General features: G+C 41.3%; 3 protein-coding genes across 6 annotated transcripts in view; 1 reads left to right on the top strand and 2 right to left on the bottom strand.

The window, feature by feature from the left end:
* Hnrnp-k (Heterogeneous nuclear ribonucleoprotein K) overlaps positions 1-21295 on the top strand; it is a 196873-nt gene that overhangs the window by 167653 nt on the left and 7925 nt on the right. Inside the window, exons 9-11 of the mRNA XM_076316405.1 lie at positions 19506-19634; positions 20801-21050; positions 21093-21254. Of these exons, the coding sequence (XP_076172520.1) occupies positions 19506-19634; positions 20801-21050; positions 21093-21254 (541 nt within the window). The remainder of the gene's footprint in view (positions 1-19505; positions 19635-20800; positions 21051-21092; positions 21255-21295) is intronic.
* Positions 471-6749, bottom strand: LOC143149217 (cytochrome b5). Its single transcript, XM_076316404.1, has 2 exons — positions 6509-6749; positions 471-1585 (listed from the first exon to the last, which is right to left on the bottom strand). The coding sequence occupies exon 2, from the start codon at positions 1545-1547 to the stop codon at positions 1161-1163; it is 387 nt and encodes a 128-aa protein (XP_076172519.1). The 5' UTR covers positions 1548-1585; positions 6509-6749; the 3' UTR covers positions 471-1160.
* Positions 11557-15712, bottom strand: LOC143149216 (cytochrome b5). 4 transcript variants are annotated; one of them, XM_076316400.1, is made up of 4 exons: positions 15568-15712; positions 13356-13422; positions 12711-12982; positions 11557-11784 (listed from the first exon to the last, which is right to left on the bottom strand). In XM_076316400.1, the coding sequence occupies exons 3-4, from the start codon at positions 12976-12978 to the stop codon at positions 11651-11653; spliced, it is 402 nt and encodes a 133-aa protein (XP_076172515.1). In that variant the 5' UTR covers positions 12979-12982; positions 13356-13422; positions 15568-15712; the 3' UTR covers positions 11557-11650. The 4 variants fall into 4 exon arrangements, with proteins under 4 accessions (XP_076172515.1, XP_076172516.1, XP_076172517.1 ...); XM_076316401.1 differs by lacking the exon at positions 15568-15712 and adding an exon at positions 13834-14120; XM_076316402.1 differs by lacking the exon at positions 13356-13422 and having other exon boundaries at positions 15568-15695.

The raw sequence follows: 21295 nt of genomic DNA, 5'->3' as shown, positions 1-21295 counted from the left end.
CAAAGGCAACAAAGGAGACAAAGAAACTACTTATAACAAGGCACGAATGACGACTCGTAACGAGGCAATACTGTATTTACGCTTTCGAGCACAGTCATCCCGCTCAGTTTTACAAAGTAACAATATAAGAAACACAAAAAATCATTCTTCCAAGAACACAGAATATTCACGATCCCCGTCGGTTTAACTTTTCGACTGTTATAAACGCCTATGGGCGCTCGGTAAATCCTGTGCGGTAAACGCCTATGAGCGTTCGTTATCTGTGCGCGTTCAGTATGTGAGAAGGTGTTCCGCACGCAGCGTACTGTTCAGAGATCGTAAGTTACCAAATCCTTACAAACTGAACGACAGTCTTTTGACGTCTACGTGTCAAATAGTGACATTGTACAGAAGTAGAATCACCATATCGGCGCATATCCCACGAAACCGTGTACAAAGAAATCTCATCGCATAAAAAAAAAGTGTTCTCGCTGTATTAAAAAATTATGTCTATATTTATAAAAGTACAAGTATCGTTAATACAATTCTGGACAAAATTGAAGTTACAAAGCGATCAAATTGTGCATAGAAACGCGAAAATATTGAGACGTTGTTCCAATGGTTCGAAAGTGTTCGAAATCCACGATTTATCGCAAATACGACGGGAAAAGTTATCGAAGAAAGTAGACGAGACAATTTTTGCTCGATAATTTCGTAATATTCTTGAAAATAATAACTATTGCGCAGAGTCTATCGGAATTGTGTCGCCGAAGATGGTTAATATTCCACGTGTGTGTCTACGCCAATGGGTTCCCCTCGTATCGCTTGGTCTCGCTCTGTTTCGACGCCTCTCGATATCTCCGGCTTATAACGATGCGCGTAACTCGAGATGGGACGATTCGATTGGTCGACAATTTACGATCTCTGCGTAGTACATTTTGTCGTCGTGGTTCGCGTGCAAGGGCTAGAACGGTCGTCGACGTCGATACGCGAGAATTATGCTAGGTGAAGCTCGATCGCAGCAGCACTCGACGCCCATGAGAAGACGAAAAAAAGAAGAAGAAAACTAAAAAGAAAAAGAACAACGTTCAAAACAGAGACTCGAGTGTACAAAAATTTCTCGCGTACGATCATGGACTCTCGTTCGACTCTGTGCCGCAAAATCTCGGTTTCTCGCGAAGCTACAAGTACACGAAATACAAGATGGCGACGAACGCCGCGATCACGGCAATCAGCACCATAAGCGACGTTCCTTGGTCATCCTTCTTGTTGGTGGTTTTCGTCAAATTTGTCTCCCAGCCCTGTTTCGGTTTTTGGTTGGATCTTTCGGACTCTTGGATCTCTCCGACTAGGAATTTGTCCATCATCTCGAAAGCGTCCTTGGAATGACCGACGTCGTTGAAGTCCTCGGAGCTGTCCTTGCCAGCGTGGTCCAGGAGGATCTCCTCACCGCCAGGGTGCTCGTTCAGGAAGCTGTTGACGTTGTACACCTTGTCGTGGAGGATGATCAGGGTGTTCTCCTTGGTCTTGCCATTGGTCGCGACCTCTTCCTTCGAAAACTGCTTCATTGTTGTTTCTGAAGTGCCGGGCGTTGTTTCGACGAAATCTGGAGACAGAGAACAGAATTTAGAGAATGGTTTTTGGTGTTTTGAAGAGAGGGGGTATTTAGAAAAATTTTCGTGTATAGTAGTACATTTGGTTAAGTAGAGTTTAGATCCGGGGATTGTGTTTTGCTATATACTGAATTGTTACTTGAAACGGTGAGTAAATTTCTATGGTAGATTTCAACCGAAACAGATTTTGCAATAAAAGGAATTCTCTGTCCAGTAGTGGGTATGAAAGGGTCTATACAAAGGAGATGATAGATTTTACAGTGATGAAAATGCGTTTTGTTTGGTATCGTGTATAGATGGAGGAGTTAGATATTGTATAGAAGAAAGAGAAGTTTTTGTATTCGTTCGTCAGACGTTGGTGATAAATCGTTAAACGTTGGTTTCGTTCGTCGTCTTTTATTTGAATTAAATTCCACGTGTCTCTGATGTTCGAGCTACGAGTGCTAAATTAATTGTCGCGTCAAGGATGTATTATCTGATCGAGGAAGACCCCCGGGGCTCAGTTCATCGCCCTTGTCTATCTCTTATAATCTTACTTCTTTCGAACAGCACCAAACGATCAAAGTTTCAAATATTCCACGATGTAACTATTATAAATGATTATGTATTTTTAACGTTCTGCACAGTTCGTTCTGGTATTCAATGTATGAAATTAATTCCCGAAAACATTATCTCACGAAAGATTCACGAAAACATTATCCATCGAGAAGATAAATGCTCGAAGAAATCAATACCTTTTATAGATAGTTACATTCACGTGTAAATTGAAATATTGCCAATCATCGAACTGAATATCTTCGCACAAATATTACAGCGAGAAGCTGTTGAAATATCACACTCGTACCCGCGATAATTTCTTATCAACGCTTATCAGAACGATACGCTCGTCTGTCTTTTTACAATATTTTATTCCACGATGAACCTCTCCCCTTGTGTACTTTCAGGATGCAATTGAATTTGTTTTCTCGTTAAAGTGGCCGCGATAGATTTTCAAATGGGGTATCGAGGGAACGAGCTGGGAAAAAATGGTGAATTTTTCCTTTTTCGACAAAAAAATTTATGCCGCCCGAAAGTCCATTTGACAGGGAATTTCGCCTCTGTGAAATTTCATTATTTTGTTGCGCACTTGATCGAACTTTGTATCGCGTTTCTGGAGCAGTCGCGAAAAATAAAAAAGAAAGAAAGAAAAAAAATTCAATTTCCGTTCGTTGGAAAATTGTTCGCTCTTTATTCTTGGCACTGTGAAATTCAATTATTTTGTTACATAACTAGTCGGTTAATTATAACAACGTGACTGAAAGACGCGATCACGGTGCGCGTGTTTCCCACGGGGAAAATTGAAACGAGGTTAAAAAGTTGTAAACCCCTCTGGGGGCGGAACGTTTGAGAAGAAAAACGGATTGTAACAAGCTGTGATCCTTGATGCGAATAATAGTCATTTTCTCAACTACGAACAGAATAAAAAGTCATCCTTGAACTAAAGGGAGAAGGAGGGGAATCGTGTCACGAATTGGTCCTTGATTATTTATAGCGAGTCTCTCGAAAACGTTTCAACGAAACAATTTTATCCTTACATCGTCGATAAATGGATTACGAATTTACAACACGTGACGAATATCAATTCAGATTTCTCTCAATCGATCATAATCGACATTCTTGGCGACAATTGTATCCTATAAATGTATTCCTCGAACGAAAATTCTTTGTTTCGTTGCAAACGCTATTTTCAATTCGTATCGAAGATCGATTTTTGATTATTTATAGTGAGTGTTTTGAGAATGATTTAGCACAACTTTATCTCTTTCCGCTGATAAATGTATCAAGAATTTGCGAAACGTTGAAAATAACTCGGATTCGATTTATCGATCGATTCTCTCGACAATTGCATCTGGTAAATTTTATTCGCTTCTTTCGAACGAAATTTCGTATTTCGTTTCGTTGCGAATAGAACTTCTCTGCGCGATCGTAAATTTCATTGTTTTGACGGTAACTGGTTGTATTGGTAATATACGATCGACGAACGTGGTTATCGAAGATCAGTATCGATACCGTTCTCGTTCCATGGTTTTTCATTATTATCGTTTCTTTGGGCTCTTAGATTCTCCGCGTATTTCGAAACTGATGAGATCATCGAATGACTAGGCACGTGTATCCATTGGAATGTTCAACGACGTAGCCTTAAATCGATATATATATTTATTTATTTATTTATTTATTTATTTGGGGGGTTTCGATATCTTGTTTATTCGGTCAGTTAGTCAGTGGAAGGTTTCTTAGGATAAACAACAGATACGCGCACAATTTTATCGCGCTCTTGCTTGTCAACTATTTGCTCGGATCATTGTTTGTGTTTTCAAGATGTACTCGCTGCGATAAACGTCCACGTGGGTTTTATTATGTAACTACGGCGCAGAAAAATAATGACGATACAATATCGAACCCCGTAGCGGATTTATCGATGATAAAAAATTCATTCGTATCGAGCTCCCCAAGGAGAGAAACTACTCCGTTTTTAAACATCGAATCGATCGACGGATAAACGACGAATGGATTTAAAATTTCAACAATGAATTGAAATCGAAAGCAATTAACCAGTCAAAAGTTATCAAGCAGTCCGCAAAAATTAGCAACGATTCTCCCGATTACCAATTCTCGTCTGACCTTTGTACAAATGTTTTTGAACATTCAAATCTATCGACGGATAAACGACGAGTGCGGATTTAAAATTCCAACGAAGACGTGCGAATTAAAATCGAAAGCAATCAACGAGTCAGAAGTTTCGCAAAGCAGTCCGTGAAAATGAAATTAGCAACGATTCTCCTCGATTCTCGTTGTTAGCAATTTTTGCCGAACCTATGTACACGTTCCACGAGTCGGGTGATAATTATTTCGGAACAATGGTTTCGCAAGTTTTCGACGAGTGAAAACACTATGAATTAATCAGCAGGAGAGCGCAAGGAGAATGCAAAGTTATGTTTTCACTTCGCGTGGAGGGAAATGTCTCGCATAAATATTCATAAATCGAAAGTTTTCTGGCAAACGTAAATACGATCGAGTCGGTACGAGATACTTTCCACCTCGTGTACCGTAAAAGATCTCGATTTGTTAAACATTGACCGGCCACGCGAACAAACGGAGAACCGTGTCCGTTGGTATTCCGTTGAAATGATTATTTCGTCGAGACGTGCTTGCGTTTACGCAAGAAACGAAGAAAAAACCACCGTTCATCCTACGTCGCAATGAGAATTTAATTAACGCCGTGTTGTTGTTTTTTTTTCTTTTCTTTTTTCCAAGCGTCTCCTTGTTCGCAAAGCCTCGAGACTGAATCTTGCGCGCAAGGCCGCAGTCGAGAGCACGAACAATTTAGTTTCCCCGCTGCTGGATACGAAATTTATTAGCGAGACAACACTCGAGAGAAACAAACTCCATCAACTCTAACAAACGTTCTCGAACGCGTCGAAGTAACCCGGAGCGAATAATTTTTCCGCTCCGCGTATTTACGAAACTAACATTCGACCGGTTTCTGCGTCTTGAATTTCACATTCGAAAGCGAAAATTTTCAACGCGAACGATCCTAACGACATCGATCGCGATCACGCGAAGGTCACCGAGATTGCACAATCACCGTTCGTACGCGTTCAACGATGATTTCGCTTTTCCAGCCCCAGTGCCGTAGCTAGAGCTCGCGTTCGGAGCTGCTCCGTGAAACGAAAAAAAAAAAAAAAAGAGAAAAAAAAAATAAGAAACAGCGACAGTTCCTTTACCACCTGGGGAGCAAAAGAGTCTTCAATTCACGAGCGTTAATTACCGTGCAATTTAATCAGCCGGTAATTGAATATCACGGTGGTTCTCGGGGCAAAGGAGAAGCTTCTCGGAGAATGTTTTTTAATCGACTGTAGCTAGCAACGATCGCCGCGCAAGAAGTGGAACGGTTGTTTACAATAGAGCAATACCTACTCCCGACCTTAACTTGCAAAGTGTTTTTACATCGCGTGAATAATCCGCGTGACTCTTTTATCGCCGGAGTTACGTAACTCTATTGTGTAGCTTCGGTATCTTTCCCAAAGAAGAATTCATTCCGCGAGAATTTTCAAACGCCGGCGCGTTAAAAATAACCAAGAATCTCGGACAATACAGCGCAGATACGACGCAGCACGGAAAAGAACACGGCGGAGGAAACATTGAACTGGTAACAATCACTCGGCGAAGAATTGTTCGAAAGAGGCTCCGTTCTCGACCCAAACCCGATAAGGATCTAAGAAGACCCACTGGGTTGGGTCCAAGGTTAGGCGGAGTACACCGATCACGTATAATCACAAGAATAACAACCAAGAGAAACACGGGCGATTGGATTGTCACACGACGAATGAAAAAAAAAAGAAAAAAAAGAAAAAGAAAATAGAGAACACACTTAACTATGTACAACTCGCGGATGAAGGTTCGAAAACGGTGTCCATTATTACTCGTGGGACGCGAACTGGTAAAATCTCGCTAGGTTCTAGCCTAAGTAGCTTTCGTGGTACTGCGAAGTATAGATCGCACGGAGCTACGTGGAAGATTCCATGAACTAGTTTCCAGAGGTGGGTAGCAGCCGAGTAGCTAAATATTATCCAGTCGTGATAGGAGGGCACATCGACCTCGAGACGGTTGGTTATCTCGTATGGTGTTCTCCGTATCGAAGCTAGAGGGAACGAGAAGCATCGTCCGAGTGATGGTGGTGTATCGTTGTGATGCTCCGAGCGATCGAAGCGCCGCTTTGGTGTCGTCAGCCGATGCGGTTGTATGTTCTCGTGGTTGGAATTTATGCGTTACGTGTTCCACGGGGCACACGATCGACGAGCATTATTTATTTATTCGTTTACCAGCGACGAACCGAGAACTATACCACGACACCGACTGGCCCGCATGGTAGGTACCTTGTTGCCTCGCTACGCCTCGAAAATACGTTGCTCCCGAATCCACCGGTTCCTTTGTTCCGTTTCTAGCTCGGCTCTCCGAAGAGGAAGGGTGTGGAACAACGAAACGAACGCGAGAGAGACGAAACCACTCTCTGTCTTTTTTTCTCTCTCCCTCTCTCTCTCTGTGTATGTGTATGCGTCTCTCTCTTTCTCTCTTTCTCTTTCTCTCTCTATCCGCGACACGAGATCTGTAAAACGTTATCCTCGCGAGGCTGCGCTGGCACAAACACTGCACGATCCAGCTCAGCTCGTACTAGCTTTATCCTTGCCCCCTCTAGATGCTGCCCCACCACGGACCAAGCTTATCATCTTCGGCTCCCACTCGTGCACGATCTCGACGCGACCGCGTGACGGAATGAGAACCGTTTGGGTGCGATGGGACCTCGAGAAATTGATCCAAGAACTTCTATAGACACTGTTTACGGCTTTGGGCGAGACACGCACGGTTTGGGAGGATTTCGAAGTGTTGGTCTTTTTTTTGGCGAGCTGTCCATGTGGTATCTACCAGAGTAAATAGTATGGAACGTCGATAGGACGGTTCGCGGTGGGACGAAGGACTTCTTTCGAAGAATAATTTCCGACTTGAGGCACTTGGATTGTGTGGGATACTTGTTTTGGAACGATACGAAAGTATTGGGGGTTTTTTTTTTGTTTGAGGCACTTTAGGAATTTGGATTGGGTGGGATACTTGCTTTGAAATGATACGAAAGTATTGGTTTTTTTTTAGAGCAGTCTATGTAGTATCTTCTAATGTAAATAATATGGAACATTGATAGGATGGAATGAAGGACTTCTTCATGATCCGACTTGAGATACTTTAAAAATTTAGATTGGATAAGATACTTGCTTTAGGGTGATGTGAAAGTGTTGGTTTGCTTTTTTTTCTTTTTGTGGAGGGTTATGGTTTCATATGGTATCACGTAGAGAAGATAAAGTCAAAAAACTGATCGTGGATTTAGGACGCTGTTAGACTTGGGTTTGCAGTAGTTGGACGAAACACGAGTGTTCTGTTTTGAAGAATAATTGTTTTCCCTGGTAATTGTAGAGGGCATAGAACAAAGGAAGAGGCCAACGAGCTGATCGTGCCTCTGTTTCAGAATTTATGGCAGGTTTGAGCAGTGCTTGACCCCGTTGGTCGTTCATTCCAGTTTGGAGAATACGAAACTCCGCATTTTTTTTTATATATATATTTATTCGTTTATTTATGTATTTATTTTTCGAAAAGTATTTTCGAGAATAAAAGTCAACCAATCGTGGACAGTGGGTCGTTTACCGTAGTTGGGCGAAGCACGAGTGTTCTGTTTTGCAGAATAATTGTTTTCCATGGTAATTGTAGAGGACGTAGAACAATGGCGGCTAGAAGGGGTCAACGAACTGATCGTGGAGCCTCTGTTTCAGAATTTATGATGGGTTTGGACAGTGCTTGACCCGGTTGGTCGTTCGCTACAGTTTGGGGGAATCAAAACTCGTATTTTTTTTTTCTGTCAAACAGTATTTTCCGAAAATATAGTCACTCGAAAGAAAGAAGTCAACCGATTGTAGAACGAGACGTAAATTTCAATAATTTGTATCGATCGAAAAGAAACTAAAAGTGTTTCGTTTCGAAGAATACACTTCGACCAAAAAAAGATACTCGACAAATATTATATTACACTATACACCAAACGAGAACACGAATTAATTAATACGAATATTTCGAGTCCCGATTCAGATTCCTTTCAGTGTACACTTTTTATACTCAGAGATACATAAACGTTTAAATTCCGCAAGAAGAACCGTACGAATTAAATTAATTCAATCGCGACGCGAAGGATCAATGTTTCTCCGTAAATAATGCTCAATTTATACAAAATAAAACTATCCTTCGTCGAACTATATATGCTAATATTTATTCCCGAACAACGTTCACGTACACACGTTTGTTCCACCGTACAGACAGAACTATTTGTCGATCGATAAACACACGAGTATCTCTCGCGAGTCGAATTTTCCAAAATCGGGGACCGAACTATCCGTAATCTCTTTTCGAAAATTCTACGAAAACTTACGTAGCCAGGGATTTTCCAAGTGTCGTCAGGTGAAAGTTTACGCGTTATCGTTCCACGTTTCTTATCACCGTCGCTCGCTCTCTCCTCCCTCGGGTTGTTTCGTTACGTCGTCCAGCCCTCGAGGAACCAATTTTTATCTTCGTAGATTCTTCATCAAAATTTACGACGAGCGGTAAAGAAAATTCCTCTGGTAATCTCGGCCACGGATCGTGCCGCAATTTTTCGTTCCGCGAGTAAATACTTCTTTAACCCTTTAACGAGTCGGGTTTGCGCACGGAATTTCGTTGCGTAGCGGATTAAACCTCGTTCACAGCGAACGACCGTTACAGCTATAAATAAGGCCAACGTGTCTTCGATAAGATTACAAACCGTCGATGATTACGTCACGTTAGCAGCCAACAGCTCAAAATTAAGTACTGTACGTTGTCTAATATGTCTCATTAAGTTTATCTATTTATTGCTTTCGAAGCATACCGTAGCAGTTGGAATTTCAATGAATTACAAAAATAAATTCCTTTACGCTGTTACCGTTTTTTTCTCTTTTTTTCGCCGAGGTATTCTCGCGGAAGAAACTGTTGTAATTTTCTTCGCGATGAAACCGACTTATGGGAGTAACGGTTCGTTGTGGAAATAGGTTTTGTTCATTTTCAACGTAACTGTTGCAACGGAGAAACCGTTTGTTCCGGATACTTGGAAGTAAAATACTAACGAGTCGGATTTTATTTAAATCGGTCTTCTGTAAATGGTTTTCTTTAAAGTTAAAGGACTTTTACTCTACACTCGAGATCTTTGGATCGAGTTTGTGATACAATGTGAGGAGGGAGGATATTTATTTAATTAGTCTTCTTTAAATAATCTTCTTTAAACTTAAAGAACTCTGACTCCACCCTCGAGAATTTTGGATTGGAAATGTGTCAATTATATGGTAAATATATGTGTTTTTAACTTTGTAATACAATGAGAGAAACGAGGATATCCAGAAGTGTGCAGTGTATCTTTTGTAATAACTTTGATTATAAAGTAATAGTATGTTACGAAGACGCGACGGGTCGAAGAAGACCCGAATAGAATTCGAAATATCGAATAGAAGTGAATAAATATTAATTTTTCGATCGCAAGATTGAAAGAAATTTGGCACTATTGATTATTTTATCGAAGCACTTTCGGACAAATTACAAAGCGTGTGAAAAGTATTGCAAAGAATCGTTAAAAATTCTGTAAATGCTCGCGTAAAAGGGAATTATCGATTTTAAAATATCCTGAACACGTTCGGTTACCCATTGGATTGGAAAAATTGTTAAATATCGATTGAAAAAAATTGACGCGTAAATAAACGGTGCACGTTGAGCGTCAATGGGTTAATGACGAATTTAAGGCCACGAAATCAGCCAGAATTCGAACGCTCGGTATTGATCGCAAGGGCTGCATCATCGCATGCGGACCTGCATCAGCCGCATGCAACTGCATTCTCAACGCGAACGCTATACCGCGTGCTACGACCGCATTCAATGTGAATGCGGCTTTATTATGCACACAGATGCTGACACTGTTCTCTCGTCACGAAGGCGATAATAGGAAGACCAGGATTGGTCTACCGATGACGAAAACCCGTGAAAATGGGGAAACTCGATTTTCCGTGAAATTTAAAAATAGAAAATTCGCCAACCTCTTTCGACACGGACCGATAAAATTAACAACGTCAATCGCAAATCGTGGAGTCGATGGTAAATGCAAATTGGAGGAATTTGGTGTCTCGTATTTATTGTTTATTTTGTTGTCTTTAGGTAGATGGTGTCGTACAGTAGAATGTTAAATGAAACGTTCTTTTTTTTTCTTTGGTAAATGATTTTCTTTTTCAGTTTCGTTCAGGTCTAGATTTCTCGATAAAGTTTCAATTAAATTTGTGACGATATTTCTTTATTGTTCGCAACAGTGACGAAATTTTAGATATTTCTGTTTTTAATAGAAACTGACAAAGTTCACAATTTCGATTCTAATTCCAGGAAATGGTGAACGGAAGTGCGTCAGAGGTTAAGGGTATCGTGGAATTCATTCGATTAATTGCACGAAGTTTTGTAATCAACGCGCGAAGAACGAAATAGTTTCGAACGTTTCGTTCTGTCTGTTTCTAGCTGTCGCTAGATGGAAATTATCAGTGACGATGACACTTTTTTTTTTCTTCGTTCGGTGTTCAACGAAGATCTCGTTCTGCGAGGAAAGTTCTACGCCAGACCGTGATTATAGTTGGGCCGAGATAATTCCTACGGCGAACTTTGACCCAAATCACCCTAATCTTTAACGACTTCGGAATCTTTTTAACATCGGTTAGTTCGTGTCCATTCGATTCCACGTCACGATCGATATTTTATTTACATTCGGAGTCATTGCACAAAATTGTATACAAAAATAATTTTGTAATTTTGTAAATTATACCGCAACGAGGCTCTCCACTTTCGGTGTGAAAATAATTTCAATAGTTTTGGTTTCGTCCACGTGTTTCTCTGATCGATGAAATAAAATATACAGATACTCGATTATGCAACTCTGAGATCGACTTTTAGAATTTTTATCAAAGAAAGAAAAAAAGAAAAAAAAAAGTAATCTCTTTTTATACTATTCGTTCAAGTTGAATAAATTGTCTGGAATAAATTTGAGCTCGTTCCTAAGTGCGTTTAAAATGCATTCCAGATGGAGTGTTTCGTGAAATGAAACAGTACCACGTGTGGCTTAATTCGAAGCTAAATAATTGCGCTAATCTCGAGGGATTAAATAAAATTCGATAAGCGATCTGGAAGTGTGTTGTACCTCCAGAGAAAAACGATATGCTATTATACATAATCTGGTATTGCGCTTCGATAAAAATCCGTTTCTCGGCTTTTGTTTATCGTTTGATCCTTCGATATCGACGTACCTGGCTCCGTTTTGTTCTCCAAAAAATTTGACAAGCAGTGGAAAACGTTTGTCGCTGAAAATAGGAATTTTATTCTTTACTACTGTACATTGTGTCTGTCGGTTCGACAAATATTCGTAGAGGGCTTCGAGTATCGTAGTATTATGTTGTGGCGAACCATGAAGTATAATAAAGGAAGATAGCAACTCCACCTACGATTAACATCGGGACATAGCGTGACAGTTGTATATTTTCCGTTTTTTTCTCCAAATTGTCGTTGTTTGCCGTTGAAGTATCTGTACCAGACAAAAAAACCATTTTCGATCGAGGTTCTCCAACATTTGGCAAAACTCTTCATCGATTATTGCTCCGCGATTAATTTCAACATTAACACCGATTTATTCAAATTTAACTATTGTACGTACTCTAAACTCTCATCGTAGAGAACAAAAACGATCTTGGACTTATAGAGTGATGCTTAACCCTTTCGCTATAAACGATGACTACGATCGCACTCGTGTCTTACCGGTAATTATAATCACGTGTTAAAATTTTATACCGTTTTACGACTGTAATCAATTTATTTTGCACGCTCATCGATTTTCATCCATTTGTCAACCGATTTATCTTTCGCCACGTTCACTCTGTAAACAACAATACGAGAATCGGTGTTGAGTCAACGTTTCAATTCAAAATTCGCGCTTTAAATTCCCTCGTAGGGGCGTATACGCGAAATCGTCGTTCCGAAAGGGTTAAACCTCGATAAAAAAATAAAAAAAAAAAAATGTTACGCCATCATTAAACTACAAGACTCGAAGGTCATTTCTTTGTATCGATATAGAGAATCTGTTTTGCATTTTAAAACTTTCAATATCGAGGTAATTGCAGCTGACCGTTCCAGGTAGTGGCATTATTATTCATCGATTGTAAAATGGTAAAGGACTTTGACCTTCGCTTCGTTATTATGTAACAAAAGTGCAAAGTATAATACGATTCGCTTAACGTAATTTGCTCGAAGAACAGCACCGAAACGTTCAATCCGTCTGTCTTTATTTATTAACGTGTCGATCCAGCGTCGTGTATATATATATTTTTTCTTTCTCTCTCTCTAACATCACTTTGGTTCGATTTTCGTGCAATGTCCGGAAGAAAAAAAAGAAAAAAAAAAATGGAAGATCCGTTCAATTCCATCGGAAGGAAGAAAATGTAATTCACAACGTACCGATGGTCATCGATGATCCTACAGGAACGGGGCCATCGACTGTGCCAATTTTATACGTTTCCCTGAGTACCACAGCCTCGGTTGTGTGCCCTATCTCGTCGAAACACTTGGTGGCATCTTTTCCAGCCGTGCTCAGCAACACTTCCTCGCCACCAGGATGCTCCTTGAGAAATTTCGTGACATCGTACACACCGTTGTTGTACACGATCCATAGATCCCGTTCGTGATTGTGTTGCACTACCTCCTCCGCCGAGTAGACAGTCGACATCTTTCTGAATTGATTTATTGCGAGAATTAATTCACCGAGGTTCCAAACGCTGATTAAAATTAATGAAAATCAAGGGACCCGAAGCCTATTTGAATTACAAAAACAAAGAATGAAATCGTTCGCGGTGTTAGTTGCGCCGAAAGGTGGGGGGAAAAGAAAAAATTGAATATTTATCGACGTTTCGACCCGGGTCTTTCTTGAACAAATAAATAAATAAATTTACGACGATCGTAATTAATCGTTGATAATTTGAATCGGTGTTTCTTAACTTTCTCTTCGATTTCGATAATCCAATCACACTTCGAATTTAATAACATTCCTGCGACACAATTGTCGCGAATGAAAAATGTTTGCGTAAACGTTTCTCGTAAACTTACTCGTCGATTATTCAGACCGGTGTTTCCCAACCGTTTCGAACCAGTGACACACTTTCGAATAACGTTCCTGCGACACACAATTTTTCAAATTACAATCGTAGTACACTTTTTTCAAGTTAAAATTCCAACAATAGAAAACATTTTCCCATAGATAGGTTGAGCAGCACTGGATTGGACGAGGATATTTCCAATAGAAATCGTCACCGAATCGACGCATACTGCGTTACAAACAATGCTAATTTCTCGCCCGTAAATAGAACTTTTTCTCGTCATTTTTATCACACGTATATCCAGTTTTCTGAAAAGAGTTCAAAAACAAAAGAACCGAGTCGAAACGTCGATGAATATTCATATGCTCGACGATTATGTATTGAATACTCGAACGATATTTAACACTGCGATTAACGAACGACTAAACATCGTTTGGAAGAAAAGAAAAAAAAAAACGAATTTCCATTCTTGTTAAATATTTGTTCACCTCGCGGCGACGAAGGCTCGAATTTCTCGTATCGGCAGAAATCGTTGGTTGAAAATCGACACATCGAAAAGTGGAGCACCTCGATTCGACGAATGTACTCGAAATTTCTAGAATCACGAAATCTATTCTAGTTTCGATCTTGATAAAATGGCCGACACTCTTTGAAAGGGAAAACAGTCACTGGTGTATCGCGGAGCATCTGACACCGGAAGAAGGCAGCCAACTCCGTTGGGGCCAATCGATTGCTCGAACGAAGTCGATGGTTCGCTTCGACGTTTCGTTCTCCGCTTTGCTCCGCGTGGAAGCCACTCTTTTGAAGTCTCGAGCACTCGTTCCCCCCTTGGCGAGAATTTCAAGAAAAAGGAAGTACCGTTGACCGGATTGCTCGTAATATTAATATCGTTTCAACCAGTCTTTGCAACTGTCAATGCAGATTGTTGGTACAATGTAAATGTCGAGGACAGTACCATCGGTTCAAGTGTAACCGCTGATTTACATTCAGTTTTTTCTCGTTTTTTTTTGTGCGTGTGTGCGCGTTGGTAAAACTTTTCCAGTCGAAAAACAAACGCGTAGAATTCAACATTTTTCCGCACTCTGCTTTTGGAATTTTATGAAGAACACTGGGTCGGTTGTATCGATATTCGTTTCGATTTTGATATCGTTATTCGATGGGTTCTTTTTTTTTTTTAAGTAAAATGATTTTTCTAAGAGCGATCGAGGAAGTAATTTTAGCGATAGGATTTATCGAACCGATTTTACGATTGGAGAAATTTGTGTTTACGAAACGACGAATCGAATTTTCGAGAGGTGTTGGGTTCGTTAATTTTTTATATTAATTTAACGTAATTGATTTATGGACACCGTACACGACACTGTTGGCTCCGTTTGGTTTCGATTTAAATATTGGTAGGCGAAATAATTACGCATTCCTTTTCGAGAATAAATTGTTCACGTATAAAATCCAGTCGATTTTATGCAGTCAACGAAGAAGTAGGAAATACTGCGTAGAAGTTAATGCCGTGTCATCGTGACCATCGTTTTCAACGAATCGGAATTCCGGATGTTCGCTTAGACACACTCTCTGGATTTTACATTTCTTTTCTCGGGGAATTCGATTTTATTTCCACGAAATTCTAGCGTTCGAGGACTGAACAGAGACAACGGTAAATCGAGACTAGTGTTTCGAAGTATTGTAACTGTACCGCGAACGTTTACCAATCTCTAAGAAAATCTTCAAACTTGTAGAGTTCACGAAAGAACAAAATTACTTCCACCGAATCCACGAATTCTATTCAAGATCAGAATTTTGAACTCGAAGAGTGAAAACGATAGATCTTCGAAATGTAACGGTTTGGTAAAAATCGATCAAAATTCTCAATTTGTAACGAACTCGTAAAATTCGTAGATTTAGTAAAATTCCGAAGAAGTACTTATGACCTCGTATAGAAGAAAAAATTTAATTTTCTAAATTCGTGAATTTTACTCGATATTGGAAACTCTAACGCGAAGGTTGAAAATGTGAAGTTTTCGCAACACTAACAATCTTGTAAAAATTATCTTCGATTTCAAGGAAAATCGTGCAACTTCACTCTTGGAGATGAAAATTCGAGAAGCTCCAGAAAGGTAGAAGTTCGTAAGAAACTTTCAAATTTTATTCGAGATAAAAATTAGAACTCGAGACGAAGAATTGGCGATAGTTTTCGAAAAATGTTTTTTTTTTTTAATTTCACTCACCTTGGGTTTTCGAGTTCACGGTTAGGCGAGTTCTGATCCGTTCGCGCGTCTCTCTTCGTGAGAAATGACGCGAAGAATTTCAGGCGGTTCGCGTCGAAGCTTGAAATCGACTGAGCCTAACGTTATTTTTTTTTTTTTGGTAGCCGTATGAATAATAACGATATCATGAAAATGCATAGGCACCGGAGAACCGCGAGTACGAACGGTCATTTGCACAGAATGGTATTGCGCCAGCCGATCAATGAATCCCTGATTAAACTATCGGGGACCGCGGTATTCAATTTGTTAACGTTGATGCCCCGGGCGAGCGTTTAAATTTCTCCGGAGGAAATTGAAGGTAATAAACCGGGCCAATTGTTTTAACGTACATTTCGGAATGCGCGCGTTGTAACATTTTACGTGTCAAACGCGTCACTCTATTAGGCAATTATGCGAGTAACGCGAGCCCGATTTAATCCGCTGACGAGCCAATTCTTTCAAGTGCCGCGACCGACGTATTAATTCGTCCGGTGTACCGTTTTTCTGAATACCCACGATCATCCTCTTTTAATTGTCCGTTGCTCCACTGATCTGAATAACAAATTTCCGTTTGGTACATCGATGTGAACCGGTTTCATAATTTATCGAGTTACCGATACATCGTTATTCTTTTTCATTCCTTCGCGTACAATGTTGTCGGTATTTGTAACGTGTTACGTTTGCTACAACGGGACTTTGAATTTCAAAGTGTCTGTAGCTTTTGTGGAATTCGATTGTTAAGTTTTTCTAGCGGTGAGGAGATCGACGAGGAAAGTTTCAGAAGGAATTTGTATAGTTTTGTTACGATTAGAAGAAAGAGTTTTGAAAATTTATCGCTCGGGAAGTAGGTTGTATATGAGTACTTGAGGAATAATTGTGAGCGTAATTGGACAGTATGTTTGATCCAGGCATAATTCATCCGGAGGAAAATTGTGAAAACCAAGGGTGTAATTCTTTGGTATATCTATTCCAGAGAGATTGTGAGTGTAATTAGATAATGTGCTTAACTAAGACCTAATTCATCAGAAGGAAAATTGTGAAGAGTAGAAATGCAATTCTTTTGTATACCTATTCCAAACCTCACTAATTCGAGAAGGTTAAAATCACAAGGAAAATTGTGTATAACACACGTGTAACATACTCGGTCGAACCAATACGAAAAGATTAAAATTTGAACGAAAATCGTGAAAATCGAAGAGAAAAGTTCGAGAATTTCGAGGGTAATTCCACAATATGGCGCCCGGTAGATGTTTATATAACCTACTTGCCGAGTAATAAATTTCTGAAAGGGTTCATTTTCTTTTGAACCGTTCTGTAGCCAACTCAAACACCGGGCGCGCATATAGTATACCATGAAACTTCGCTCTTTGAAAACTCGTCCAACTTTTTCCGACTTGTCGGTCCTCGCGATACCACCCTCAAGGTCGAGACACGAACCCTTCCGGAATCTCACGAGCGTTCCTCCAGTTTGAAATACTTGGATCGAAAGATACTCAAACTTCCCACGTGACTCCGTAGGGAGTTCTCGCGCAAAACGGAGGAGCCCCCGTTCTCGTTTCTTCCATGGCTCGTTGATTAATTATCGAACTATAAACGGTCATTGTTGCCACGACAAATTGGGGTGAATGTCGAAGCTACTTTCCCCGGTCGATTATAATCGAGTTCCAGCGGCTTGTAGTTGCATAATCTGGTTGTCAGCGAACCGAATCTTCGGGACTTAATTGGGGTATCTCAGAATTAACGTAATTCAGTTACTTTAATACCATTTGATAATCTCGATATCGAATAATTCTATCTCGGGCTATTTTCATTTACGTTTCGACTCGTTTTACGACTCGTTCTCGGTATAAACATTTCACGTTCTGGAAATATGAATTTGCAATCGTCGTAGTAAGAATTTCGTAAATAAACAGTCGAAAAGTGAATTAGTGCTCTGAACTGGGGACGGCATAAACTTCGAGCGAATTCGATCGGATTTGATAAACAGTAGTACTGTTTGCAAATAGTAGTATTTTTCTTCCATTGATACAAACAACGTGGAAGCACTAAACATTATCCTACAGCGATGAACCAGATGTATATTTTGAATTACAAACAGTGGTGTACTTATCGGTAGTAACTTAATTCTTTCTCGTATCGAAATTGAAGTCGCTAAATATTTATTTGTCCGTTGAATTTTACGTACAAAACGGTTCCTTTTGTAAAACGATTACTGTGGAATCTTCTTACGAACGATGTAGAGAGAATTTTTCTGCCAATTGTTCAAGAAAGAAAAAAAAAGAAAACGTGCCAAGTGTCTTTCAGCAGTTGTTGAAGAAGTTTCTCGCGAGCGGAGAAGTGGTTCTCGGTTTCTCGGTAAGATTGCGAACGGAGTCACGGGTAAAGAAAGTTAATCGTTGTTCCGTTAAAGCAAAGAACGCTGTACAACGTGCGTTACGAAAGAACGCGGTGGGAGAATTTCGTTCAAGGATTCTCTTTCCACGCTTTTCGAAAAAGAGAGGAGAGCTCCCAAGTTCGAGCGATTTCTACTCTTCGAGAAGAATTTCCGTCACGAGCCAACAGTGAACTCGAAATTCCTATTCGATCGTCGAACCTGTTACTTCTCGTTCGCAACCCGAATTAATAAAAAAAAAAAAAAAAAATTCTAGTTCGCGAGCTCGATATCGTTCCCCCGATTTCGCCACCGAAGCTCGTGGTTCGAGACTTTATTACGCTTACGTGAAGAATGCCTTCGATTCATTCTCGAGCGTTGGGCGTCGCAAAACTTCTTATCTACTTCAATAAATCAGAATTCGCGAAAACGATAACAGGTGCCCCGAACACCGTGGAAGAGATCTCCCGAGTTTATTTATTGCGTTACGAGACGCGTCCAATGCCACCGGTGAACTTTTTCTCACACACAAACGCTCCCAAACGCGCTCAAACGTTCGCAAACGTTCTCAAACGCGCCCACTTTGTAGTCGACCGACCGCAAAACTCGCGAAGTTGAACAGTCAAAGTCCGCGGTACGAAACATATCATTAGCCGCCTAACGACAAGGGTGTGCTTGTTATCTCTACATCAAACCCCACACCTCCTCCTCCACCCCCCAGCCCGCCGTCACCCCCGCGTCTCACTCCTCAGCCACACGAGGGCCTGCGATCTTACCCCTTATCGTCTACGAATAATTACGCTAATTCCGCCCCGAAAATCGTTCGCACGCGACGTGTACTCGACGAGGTTCGTCTCGACACCCCCCCTCCTTCTTTTTTCACTCCCTCCCCTTTACGTTGAAAAATAAAATTTCAGGGGGGAAACGTCTAATCGACGTTCGACTTCGAAACGACGAAGTTTACTCACTCTCTCTCTCTCTCTCTCTTTCCAACACGAGACGTTACGCTAATTTTAATTACCATCGGTCGGTAGGAAAGAACGATAATTCTTTTTTCAAAGCAGCGAGGGGGGCACCCAATGGTCTCCGGCACGATAATCACCTTGCAACGTCGTTTCCACGGAGAAACGAGAACGTCGTGAAGTCGGTGCGCTCGAGAGGTAGGAGAGATTAAAAGGTGACCGAATGGCCAGGTTTGCCGCTTTTAAACCGACCCTGTCTCTGAAAGCACAATCTCGCGAACAAGAAGGGTCGGCCGTTAACCAACTCGCGGCACGCGATCCCCCCATTGGCGCCTAAGAATCGCTCGGCGTCGAGTTATCGAGCCGAGTGAAACGCAACGTGAGTCGATCGCGCGACTCCAAGAGGAGGTTTCACTTTCTTCGTTGGTTCTCGCCGATAAGAGCGAGCCGGCTGGGGACCGCGGTAAAATAACTCGGGAGATATTCAGACTTGGTGTTTCGAGAGGGTTAATTATCGCGAACAGTCGTCGTTTCTCCAATTAGATCACCACTTGTATTTATTTCTCCCGGTGACTTTCGTGTTGCAGAAAACCGGAGCGAGGATCAAGATCTACTCTCATTGCTGCCCCCACAGCACGGACCGCTTGATCAGCATCTGTGGGAAACCGAACACGTGCATCGAGTGCATCCGCGAGCTGATCGCCACCATTAAGACCGTGAGTGTATTTCTTTTGTGACCGATTTCGAGCAGCGTGTGTTTTACCCTTCGGAGAGCTGCGTACGGAGCGATGAAAGAGGGTAGCTTTAACGCTAGAACTATCGATGGTGAACGTATTCCTATTTGTATCGGAATGTATAGGTACGTTGGAAGTTAAATGGAGAAAGGGTAAATTAATTTACGAGTACCTTTAGTTTTCTATTTTCATAATTGTCCGCGAATATTGTAGGCAAAGACACCGTAATCGAGTCGTTTCAAGAAGTTTGAAGAAGTTTGAAACAGGTGAAATTGATCACTTTGGTAGTTCTAGTGTTAAGGGTTTTTGCGATGGTTGTTCTCGGGACCGTGAGTGTCCTTTTGTGGGAAATTTTCAGGAAGGAATGGAATTGTCTTTTTTACCATATAGAGTAACATAAAGGGAGGATAATTTAAAAAATATACTCTAGTATAAACATAGTGTTCGTCGTTGAGACTATGAGTAGTCTTGATGATTTTGAATAACGAAGCTTTTCTTTTGCGATTTCTATAGAGAGTAGTATAAAAAGAGGGTAGTGTCACGTGTTTATAAATTGTAGCAGTGTAATTCTTGCGATGTGAAACTAACTCGTGTTGTTTACAAACACAAGCAAGTGATATCAACGCAACGTGGTTACGATACTTCGTATTTATCATAGTGGACGTCCGATACGTCTTCTGTTTCAATTGTCCTGAATCCAGCGCATTATTTATCAGCGACGAGTAGACCATTGTCTCTAACTGACCTTGCATAAAGAATGAGACACACTTGTTTACCAGTTGCTCGACCCGATAGAGTAGGAACACCACCTGACCCTGACTCACGATTCCAAGGTTCAGAAAGTAATTAACCACGTATCTCGACAGTACTCGAGTAAATGTTTTCAATGTATCGAATTCCGCTGAAAATAACACGTTTCTCATTTCGGTGCAAAATTAAAAAACAAAGGACATTCGACGTTTCTTCGTTAAAAAGTGACCAAATTTGACATTCACGGTTCAGCAACAAAGGGGACGATATATAGTATTGTCGAGTCTCGAAACTGATAGGTAAACGATCGCATCGGCGTTGAAAAATCGGAACAAGAGTGTTCCCTCGTCGTATCTCGATTGTGTTAATTTATTTCTAACGATCCTCTTCTGTTTCAGTCGCCGCTGAAGGGTGTGAACAACCCCTACGATCCGCACAACTTTGACGATTTTTACGCCGAGGACTACGGCGGTTATGGAAGCGGAGAGGGAGGCCAAGGCAAGGGGGGCGGTTTCGGGGGTGGTCCGGGTGGTCGCGGCGGGGGTGGAGGTGGCAGTGGTCGCGTGGGTGTAGGAATGATACCTAGACGCGACCCTCGCACCGACATGAACCGACCTTTTCCGATACCGCCAAGAGGAGGACTTCCCGGTGAAGGCGGTGGAGGCGGTGGAGGCGGTGGAGGCGGTGGAGGTGGTGGCGGCGGTGGAATGTCCGGTGGACCACCCAATCGCGGCTACGGAGGGAATCGCGGTAGCGGAGGCGGTGGAGGTGGTGGCTACGAGGGTGGCCGAGGCGGTGGCTACGGTGGCAACAGAGGTGGCCCGCCACCGTACGGGGGTGGTAATTATAACGGTGAGGAGTGTGGGTTTGAGAAATAAGAATTAGCGTAACCG

This window comes from Ptiloglossa arizonensis, chromosome 7 (assembly GCF_051014685.1).
Source record: "Ptiloglossa arizonensis isolate GNS036 chromosome 7, iyPtiAriz1_principal, whole genome shotgun sequence".
NCBI lineage: Eukaryota > Metazoa > Arthropoda > Insecta > Hymenoptera > Colletidae > Ptiloglossa > Ptiloglossa arizonensis.
Note: the sequence above shows the minus strand (reverse complement) of the source record. Positions and strands in the feature narration are given on the sequence as shown.

Bases quoted from the DNA above. Each gene is read 5' to 3' on its own strand.
- LOC143149217 (XM_076316404.1), bottom strand. From the start codon at position 1,547: ATGAAGCAGTTTTCGAAGGAAGAGGTCGCGACCAATGGCAAGACCAAG.
- LOC143149216 (XM_076316400.1), bottom strand. From the start codon at position 12,978: ATGTCGACTGTCTACTCGGCGGAGGAGGTAGTGCAACACAATCACGAA. The intron at 11,785-12,710 runs GTACGTTGTGAA...TGTCTGGTACAG, and splicing joins AGGATCATCGATGACCATCG to ATACTTCAACGGCAAACAAC.